Below are 10,330 nucleotides of genomic sequence, written 5' to 3'. Positions count from 1 at the left end.
CGCTCCAGTCTGTTACAATAGGTGGCGCCAACGCTCTTTCGGGTGGTTGCCAACCGCCAATCAATCAAAGGAAGAAGAAGAAGAAGAAGAAGCAGTAGAAGAAGAAGACGAAAACGTCGTATCCGGTGGGGTGTTGAAATCCTTCTTGCTATTGCTGGATTTTTAAAGTACTGGTACACTTATACTTGATTTTATGTTATATTGTATTACGTTCTAGTGTGATATAATGTATTGCCGGTGTCGAAATGATGGACATAATCATAATTTCTTTCGCAGCTTCACTTGTTTACTTTTGTTACCTGAGATTAGAACTGTCAACCTAAACCTATAAAGGGAAGTTGCAAAGTAATTGTTAATTAATGTTTAATTATTTAAGTAGTTTTTTTTCTTCTTTCGTAGACTAGTCTAAGTCTAATATGATGCAATGTAAGAACGTGCCGAGACTTATCAAACTTTAAATAGCAAACGGAAGCCAATTCGCATATTTGTGAATGGAATGAATGATTGAATGAATGAGTTCGTCGTGTCTTGAGGACCACAGGAAGCCCTGGTTTTCTTTGAGCGTGTCCGTGTTAAGCTTTGTTTGGTGGCATGTTGTTGGGACCGGTCTGGGATGCTTTTTTCATTTCCAAATTGCGATGAGTCAACCTCCGAAATGCTCACTGTGTTTCCAAATGAAGACTGACGAGAAATCTTTCGTTTCTTTCCCCGAAAACAGCCTCATTAGAAGGAGCCGGAGCCACAGATCTGCCTCCGCGGTCAGTCCGCTGCAAGGGGGTGATTATGCGGCCTGGACGGCGTCTGCAGCGGCTTTAACACGTCTCCCTCCGTGCAGGCAGGGACGCATTCCTCGGCGGTGAGCGATTAATAAAACCTAAGAGGCTCCATGTGACTGATGCGAATGCGATCATTCAGTTATAGAGCAGAAATTCACTTACTTGTTAAGTTTCGGTCCACAGTTTTGTGTGGATGATATATCAGTACGTCCAAACATAACACATTACCAGGAAAAAAAGCAGCTGCTTTTCATCTTGTTCAAATAAACAGTTGTATGTGCAGTATTTTCACAATAAATAAACAAACAGACAGCCACATCCAATTGAAACACTTTAAATTGGATTTACATTGGTAATCTGAATACATATTGGTGCAAAACATAAACCAATCATTCTGTTAATGTGACGTTTTTGAAGCAGCTTGCATTTGAAGGATTTAATATCATTGATATGCAATATGCAAATGGAACTTCTTTCACTATTCAAATACTAGTCCCTCTACATAAATGAATAATTTTTGTGTGTGTGTGTGTGTGTGTGTGTGTGTGTGTGTGTGTGTGTGTGTGTGTGTGTGTGTGTGTGTGTGTGTGTGTGTGTGTGTGTGTGTGTGTGTGTTTATATCTCCAGGCTTGTATCTCCTTTTATTATTTCTTTTTATTATATAATATTACTGTTACACAGCTGCTTATATTTTATTCGAAGGCCACCCCAATGTTATTTTTTTCTTTTTGTTTAGTTTTTCCGTTTTAGGCCGTCTCATGATGGAGCTTGGAGGAATCCCCGCAGACATCCTCTCCCAGCATCCCTGGTTTCCTGTGAACATCAGCGGCTGCCATCTTCTCGCCAAGAGCTGGTTTGGAGACACCGCGTACCATGTCTTGCTGACTGATATGAAGTGTGTGTGGGAGGAAAGAATGGAGTCGGCTGCCATCCAGAGTCGAGCACAGGTACAGTTTTATGGAAACACTTGGGTCCTTGCAATTTATTTATATTTAGGTTTAAATTTAGATTATCTATTATTTAGATAGGTTTAAAGATTGTTTTTTCATGATGCACGCACCTGATGGCACTTTAGAAATAACTGTTATCGTCAACCCAGGAGCTGAACAGACGTTTGCGAGCCCCAGTGAGAGCTTTCTACTCCCATCTGCGAGAGATAGTCCAGCCCTGCCTGATGGGAAGCAACAAGGAACCTGCAAGTGAAGCTCAGATCTTTCTAACACGCCAGGAGGATGGTAACATCATCATGAAACTGAAGAGTGAGCTGGCAGGGCTGCCCTTCTACTGGGAGTTTTGCTGCATTCCTGCATCTGTCTCCCAGGTACAGTCACAGTGAACACAGCCCCCTCTTAGATATAGACTGTGATTAGTCAAAATGCTAATCCGCTTTCTCTGTTTAAAGGTGTGTTTGCAGCTTGTGCGCCCCCTGCTGGCGATGAGCCGTCTGCTGCAGCATCAGGTGGAGCAGCTAAGAGGTCTGCTGCTTAGGAAGGATGCAGAGATTCAGGATTACAAGGAGAATGGAGCCACACTCAGCAGAGGTGTGGGTTTTTCTTCCAAGTTTGTCATATGTGGATGTTGATCAACATGAAAAATTAGAAATTTATATAAAAATAAAAAGCGAAAATCAGACTTTAAATCCACTTTCTTTAGCACATTCTGTTAATGTTTGTGTGGAGCTATTCCATCCATCCATTTTCACCTGCTTACCCGGGGCTGGGTCACGGCAGCAGTCTAAGCAGAGATCTCCAGACTTCCCTCTCCCTGGACACTTCCTGCAGCTCTTACAGTGGGACCCCAAGGCTTTCCCAGGCCAGCTGAGAGACATACTCCCTCCATGGTGTCCTGGGTCTTCCCTAGGGCCTCTTACCGGTGGGATATGCCCAGAACACCTCCCCAGGGAGGCGTCAAGGAGGCATCTGAACCAGATACCTGAACCACCTAATTGGCTCCTCTCGATGTAGAGTAGCAGCGGCTCTACTTTGAGCTCCTCTCGGGTGACACAGCTCTTCATGCTATCTCTGAGAGAGCAAGGAAACTCATTTCGGCCACTTGTATCTGTGATCTTGTCCTTTCAGTCACGACTCAAAGCTCATGATTATAGGTGAGGGTAGGAACGTACAGTAGATTGACTGTTAAATTTGCCTTTCGGCTCAGCTCCCTCTTGACCATGACAGACCGCATTACTGCAGCTGCCGCATTGATCCGTCTGTCAGTCTCACATGGCCTCAGACTTGGTGAAACTGATTCTCATGCCAGCCAGCTATTAGCTATTAGCTATTAGCTATTACTGTAGCTATTAGCTATTCAACAATCTAAATATATATTGTTTTCATTTTACACTTCTATAAGTTATACACACAGTTACGTAATAATCTACACACGTTTCTCTCACACATGGTTTTCTATCTCTTTGTCTATGGCAGACATCAGAAAATAGTTTGTACTTGATACAAATGTGTGTCTGATTTCAGAACGGCTGGAAACTGAAGTTTTTGACGAGCATACTCAAAGAGAAGACTTCATGGCAAAGGTCAGACACGTGATGATACACACCCACTGCAGTCGCTGTCTGTTGTTTGGGCCTGTTTTACCCTTCTCTGTGCTTCGTCTCCAAACATTTCCTGGCTGTGGCGAGTCCAGTGATGAGCACACATGAGTTGCATTACATTTTCTTGGACACTGCTCATTGACCCAGTCAAACAGGAGCTCATATTGATGGCAGAGCTGCTGTGCAGCTTAAGCTACTGTGGCACACTGGGTTCAACTTGGGCTTGAACCACTGCGGCCTCAGTTGTGTGATGATGACTCAGCACAGTCAAAGACACAAAAGCAGCTGGTTTACAGGTGGATGTTAACTCGGGTCTTCTGAGCTCTTATGACCGGCCTGTTGAAATACTACTAATGTCTGTTGAGAGGTTCTCTATATACAAGACTATTTGTTCTTTAGGTTTCTTTACATAAAATAGACATGTTGTTTCAAACCTGTTCTCATACAAAGGACATGCGACTGTTAGAGATGAATTCTAGAGAAATTCCTCACACTCTGGTATAATTCACAGATTGTGTGAAAATGACTGATTAGTTCATGTAAAAGGGAAAACTAAGAAAGAATCATACATCAGGTTCACAGTTTTCTGCTTGTTGGAGACGAAAAAGCAGATTATACGAAATGTTACAGTAGATCAAAGTCTGTTCTTGTGGCAAATTCCACTGGGTTACGACAAGACCACCTCTAGACCAAAGTCCAAATTGAAGCAAAATGTGTCAGAGAAGAATGTGGCCAGGATGCGTCAAAGGTGGACACACCACAGTGTTTGTGAATCAGAAAGGCTGAAGGCATTTGGCATGTGTGCGTTGGTCTGTCCACCCAGCAACTCGTGTTTCTGTCTCCGTCTGTGTCGGTCTCCATGGCACAGTCCAACCTGCAGGTCGGAATCTCTTTGTGTGTATGAACTAATATTGACTTTGAACAAGTTAGAGATTTGAACATTTGGAATCAGTTAACCATTTAATCAAACATGTCTTTTCTTAATTATTAATCCATATAAATGTGTAATTCATTATATCATAAGACCTAAGGAGTGTTACGCAAGTTTTTCAGGACATATCAAACATCCTGGCCTATACAGTATAGGCTAAGTCCAAGCCTGGTGTAGGTAGTTAGGATAGGACTTTTCTTGGTATTGTTGAAAAGACACAGAAAAAAGTGTGTGTGTGTGTGTGTGTGTGTGTGTGTGTGTGTGTGTGTGTGTGTGTGTGTGTGTGTGTGTGTGTGTGTGTGTGTGTGTGTGTGTGTGTGTGTGTGTGTGTGTGTGTGTGTGTGTGTGTGTGTGTGTGTGTGTGTGTGTGTGTGTGTGTGTGTGTGTGTGTGTGTGTGGTTGCTTGCGCCATTTGTGGCCAGTGTTTCCCACACCAAGGCGAGTGAAGGGCAGCGAGAAGAGACACGATGACGACAGGAGCAGCAGCTTTTATTTTCATCTGCAGCTTTCCATGGAAGCCCCACACAAACACCCCACCCAACTCAGGTCAACATTGACATGGGTGGAACATGAACACACACACACACTCTTGGATTTAACTTGGGCGCAAGCTAAAGCTGGTCATGAAGCTGACAGATGGGGGGGGGAAAGTTCAAATCCTTTTCGGATCACATCAGCTTCCCTTAGGACCTAAATTTAGAGTGTTTGTGTGGTGGCAGCAGCAGCTCATGATGTGGAAGAGGGGCGTGCTGCTCCAGGCACACCAGCCTGTGGTGCATGCTTTTGGTTTTGCAGCATTTGCGTGGTGACGCAGGACTCACATCAACGTAGGCAGCAGCGTGCTAGTTGTCAGGTCTGAATTGAATTGTCACCAGAACAAACTTCCTGTTTCATGAGACAGTGGCTTCACAGCTTCAGGGCAACCGCGGTGATGACATGTGTTAGCAGCCACTTTAGACCAAAACAGAAGAGAATCCCATAGTTGGGCCAGAAGTTTGTGGTTTCCAAATCTGACAAGACTTGCTTTAAACCTGTTGCTGTTATTTTCCTAAGTTGAAGCTTTTGGGATCATAATTTGTGTTTAGTCTGAAATTGTCTGAAACAGGAGGACAACTATACAGACAGAGAACTGGCAAGATGAACAAAAGGAGACAGTAAAAGCAGCTTATCAGTGTCTGGGAAGGAGTGTTAGAGTATCAGTGGAAGGAATGAGGAGGTAGAACGTTGCCATGGAGGCAGTGAGAAGGTGGCAGCCGCCTCCTCAGTTTTCCCCTTCGTCCCGAGTAAATCATTGACTCTCAGGCGGCAGCGAGCAGCTCTTTATGTCGCTTACCTGAGGAATCCTGAGCCTTGGTGGTAAGTGGGCGAGCATCACTGTGAAGCTGGACGTGGGGTTCTTGGGCTAAACATTAAAGCTAATCTAAAGGCACAGAATGTGAGACTTGTCTAGACAGAAATACGTGTGATCTGTGTGTTATCTGGCATTAGTTTGACATTATGTGCGTTAGGACTGTTGAGCCTGGTATAAATCCGATTGACACTGGAATAGAACCGGTCCAGTCAGCAGGTGCTTATGTAATAAAGGAAGTCTTCTGGTTACCGAGCTGGTCACAGTCCTGCATCTGTTTGTGTCGCTGTCATGTGTTCATTACATGGTCATTATGAGCTGTTATCATGCCAGTAACCGTGCGACATCCTGGATCAATGAATCCCAGATTAGGTACCGTGGAGATTTATTCTGAGTTGTCTGTGTTGTGATTAAAGACTTATCCTGGATTAATTTAGCCCAGAGTCAGTTGAATGAAGGCAGATTAAATCAAGCAGAATTAGGTTGCTGTGGAGATTTATTGTCTGAAGGTAGACCAGCTCTGACTAGTGGAGCGGGCAAAATATATTTTAATTGACTTTGGAAAGGCGGTGATGAGTTGTTTTGTTTTGAAAAACCCAAAGCATTTAAAGTGTAGGCTGCTGCGTCTGTAATAATGATGATCAGTAATTGATGATGATGATAATGATGATGATCTGGAGCGCTGCATATTCATCAGTACTTAGTTGTTTCTTCCTTACATCACCAAAACTTTTGGCTTCAGCTTATAAATAAAGTTTTTTTTATATTTTAGATGTTTTTGGGCTGTGATTACCTGCAACCTGACATTTTTAGAAGTTTTATTAATGAACAACAGCTGCACCAGTAGGTTTTACTCTTTGTGGAGTAAAACATGGCAAATCATCATCATCATCTTCATCTTCCCCCTGCCCTCTGTCACTTGCACACAGTTTCCACTGGGCTGTCTCTGCCCTGGTCTGTAATTAGGTCCTCTGGCCTGGCTGCTCCCCTTTGTAGCTGCTGCCACTGGGCTGAGCCTCAGCCTGAACCAGTGTGGTGTCCTACAAAGTCGTCTTTAGACTGAGCTGCAGAAAACACTGCGACAGAACTCCTCCTGTTGCCCTGTGCAGTAACTTCCTGTTACTGATTTATTGTGTTAGTTTCATTTGACAATGTGTGAAATCTTTCAGCAATCAATGGATCTGACTGATCTGATTTGAGCTGTGTCATATTTGAGGTGATATATTTTCACATTACTCACTTTCACATTAGTCTAGGTTCACACAGTTTCTTTCATGCTGAGCTCTTTTTTGTCTTTGTCACTAAAATTCATTATGTTTCCAGGGACTAATAACAAACTATGTATGTTGTGATCTTACTGATATCAAGAATATCGTAAATCAACTTTAAAAGTCTAAATTAGTGTATTCAGCCATCTGAAACCAGACAGTGTTGCAAGCTGTAGACAAATAATCTCATACATGGACCAAACTTGACCACACAGATCACACTGTAAACAGCTGTTGTTAGCAGTGATTATGCATCTGTCTTGGGGGGGTGTTCAGTGTTTCGTGTGATTTCTACAGCTACTGACATGATTTCTCACACCTCCAAAGACATCGCAGCACATTTCAACTAAGCTTTTTCAAAAGACGGCCATAATGGCGTTAGCGACTTATTCAAGATCAGAAGCAGGAAACAAAACTAAATCGGAAAAAGGCGACTGAGTGGGAGACGCTCTGGCACCAAAGCCCTGCTTAAAACAACGGCCGAACCGTTAACCTGCCAATAATTGAACGTACAGTCAGTCCCCCACTACCTTCCACTACCTTGCCCACAGTCGATGTGTCGCTGTGAAAAGGGATGTGAGCATGGTGAGGTGAGCATGCCGGGATTCCTCTGCATCCTCTCCAGAATCTCAGGTTCTGTGTGTTCCAAGCAGCTGAATAAAGTGAGGCCAGCACAGGGCTTCGTACATTACGGAAGCTCTATGTCCTCTGATGACTTCAATGCAGGAGTGACAGGTTTTAGTTCATTCAGTTACATGTAGGTTGAAAATGCTGACCTGACTTTTATTTCTTTTTTAAAAATTAAAGACACATGGAAAATGGAAATATTGTTAAAACTCTTTTTGTTCTATTTATTATTTACAGCCTGACACTTTTACATACAGAAAGTTGCTTAACCTGCTTCGTTTTCACAGCAGCCAGGTCCAGTCCAAGGGGGGGGGGCTGTTTAATTAAAAAGAGAGAATAAGGTAGGCTTTCTGCTGCATATTGGTTTCTCTGTCCGCTTCACTGGGGCGCACATTTATTTTTTTACGATATTTAAACAAACTAACAGAAATAAATCAATGTGAAACCTCCAAACCTGACCAGAGTGTGTTTAGGAGCCTCTCTGCCGTGACAGCGAGTGTGGGACCACCACTTTTTCCCGGTCAATATTTGAGGAGCTAATTTGGACAGTTTGTCCTCGCGGGTAAAAAAACTGAGGGATTTAGTAAATGGTGTGTGTTATTCAGTGCATGATGTCTGTGGTCTACACGCACCCTTATCTGTCAGGCCTGTGGGTGTCACGGCTGCTAAATGTGTGTTGGTTGCTGCTCAATAAGGCTTTTGATTGATTCACAGCGTATCACGGCCTCGTCACACCCTTCATCACACACGTGACCTTCATCAGCACCGTAAAACAAACAAGAGCTGAGCTGCAACGGACACAGTCGTGCACCTCAGAAGATCGGTTTTATTTGAAATATGTTTTTGACTTTAGAGCTGCAGAACTGACACATGCGCACGCACACACTGTAGATTTACACGTTAAGTGACCAAAACAGCAACACGACAGATGATGAAGCTTCATTCTCCTTGTTCATCTCCTACCAGGCTCTTCCTCTGCTGTGTTCTGAGGAGCAGGACTCTCTGGGCTTCAGCTCCGAACTGCAGCACCTCTATTCAGTCGTTACAGCTACTGATCCTACTGATCAGAGGAAGGCACCAAAGCGCCGACTGTCTGAAGACCCGCCCCTCACTAAAGAATCGGACCCGACCCCATCTTTAGGTGCGTCTCACTTAAAGACCATGGTGAATGTAGACACACAGTGTGTTAGAAGTGCACTTGAAGTGGTTCAAAGGGGTTTGATCCTTTAACTGAAGCTTCCAGGCAGAATTCTTTACCTTGACATAACCTAGGGTCTGTCACTACACCATGACAGGCCAGTGGGTTTTTTTACTCACAGCTTTTTCAGATGTCTAGGTCCAATATACTTTTTAAAGTTAGAGTCATAATTAGTCTCAGGGCTTTTGATTTAGAGTCCAGGTCAGGTATGTTTCCAATTCAAAGTTATTTCTTGTATTTTAAAATAGAAGCCGAGTCAAGCGTGAAATTTAAAGGTGTCAGGTACATGCAAGTGTTTAACAGTAAAATGAAATGCCTTTGTTTGATCTGGTTTATTTGTTGTTGCTGAAGCTTTGGAGGAGAGAGAAGCAGCCAAGAATGGGAGGAGCAACACTGAAGCCACTGCTGATGACCGATCCTCAGTAAAAGAACAGGTAAAGGAGGTGGAGGAGAACGTACAGAGATTGTCATGTTTAAAGATACAGTTGATCCACTTTGAATTAAATAAGGTCAAACATTTACAAAGCATTGATAGAAAATGTGACAAATGGACATTTAATAAAGTAGAAATATTTATTCCTACTAGTAATAAAATACTACTCGTATACTACTACTACTACTAGTACATTAACAATAATAGATTTATTTCTTTAATGACCTTCATTCTTTGGTTTCCTAGATGCAAGTTCACAAAACTATGAATTTGTACTATTGGTATCATTTTAATGAACCTCTTCTTGTCCTTCTTAGTCTGTGTCCATCACATCCAACCCCACAGAGCGACTGTCCACCAAACCAAAGAAGAAGAAAGTGGGACTGTTCAAATGAGCTGCGATTCATTTACATGAAGCACCTTTGAACAAACTGGGTTTTAGTTCCTGTTTTAGCTGCTTTTATTTTACATTAAAATGTCTTAACAAATTTTAATACCAACTTTTTTTTGTTTGTTTTTAAAGGTTTTGGGCCGTCATGTATATTGCAAATTTACTGTATTTAATAATTACTACTATTGTTTTATACTCTAATAAAGAACAAAATACAAGTTGTGTAATTAGCTTTTATTAACAAAGAAATTCAAATATTAAGTTACTTGTGGAACAAAAGCAGAACTATAGAAAATCACTTAGATGTAAATAAATGAGACAATATTAACCTAAATCTGCCATAAAAGCAACATGTTTAAAGCCCTTGCCATTTCTAGTGCTGAAGTATTTAGAGGATGTCTCCCCTTTAATTAAATATACTTAAATTCTTTTTTATAATCTCGGAATGTGATGCTTGGTTGATGAGACACTCTCCTTTTTTCAGAACCAAGTGAGATGTTGCCTCAAGGTGTCAGAATCTGAGGAATGTTATTGGTGCTGAAAAGCAAGTATGCACAGTTCTGAGAAAGCAGCCTGATTAGAGCTGAAAGGAAGAGGTGGAGGAAATATCCACATAGTAATACACAGGTAAAACAAAATTGTACAACAATGTGAATAAACGTAGACTCAAAAATCCATAATTAAAACCAGCAACAGAAAAAAGTGTCCCCGTTTTTGTAACTATTATATATTTTTAGGTGCTTCTCAGCCATTATATCAATATATTATATCAATCAATTGTTATTTTGGCTAAAAGAAAATGAAAAG

General features: G+C 42.1%; 1 protein-coding gene across 1 annotated transcript; it reads left to right on the top strand.

Annotated features, from left to right (window-relative positions):
• The first annotated feature begins 31 nt into the window (after positions 1 to 31).
• Positions 32 to 9,741, top strand: nhej1 (nonhomologous end-joining factor 1). Its single transcript, XM_029134760.2, has 9 exons — positions 32 to 167; positions 719 to 856; positions 1,513 to 1,723; positions 1,876 to 2,097; positions 2,179 to 2,317; positions 3,251 to 3,309; positions 8,468 to 8,642; positions 9,051 to 9,133; positions 9,450 to 9,741. Exons 3-9 carry the CDS (start codon positions 1,535 to 1,537, stop codon positions 9,525 to 9,527), a joined length of 945 nt encoding a protein of 314 aa, XP_028990593.1. The 5' UTR covers positions 32 to 167; positions 719 to 856; positions 1,513 to 1,534; the 3' UTR covers positions 9,528 to 9,741.
• Positions 9,742 to 10,330: the final 589 nt, after the last annotated feature.

Source organism: Betta splendens, chromosome 2 (assembly GCF_900634795.4).
Source record: "Betta splendens chromosome 2, fBetSpl5.4, whole genome shotgun sequence".
In the NCBI taxonomy this organism is placed as follows: Eukaryota; Metazoa; Chordata; class Actinopteri; order Anabantiformes; family Osphronemidae; genus Betta; species Betta splendens.
This window is presented reverse-complemented; position numbering and strand designations above follow the sequence as displayed.

Bases quoted from the DNA above. Each gene is read 5' to 3' on its own strand.
- nhej1 (XM_029134760.2), top strand. From the start codon at position 1,535: ATGATGGAGCTTGGAGGAATCCCCGCAGACATCCTCTCCCAGCATCCC. The intron at 2,098-2,178 runs GTACAGTCACAG...CTCTGTTTAAAG, and splicing joins TTCCTGCATCTGTCTCCCAG to GTGTGTTTGCAGCTTGTGCG. The intron at 9,134-9,449 runs GTAAAGGAGGTG...TGTCCTTCTTAG, and splicing joins GATCCTCAGTAAAAGAACAG to TCTGTGTCCATCACATCCAA.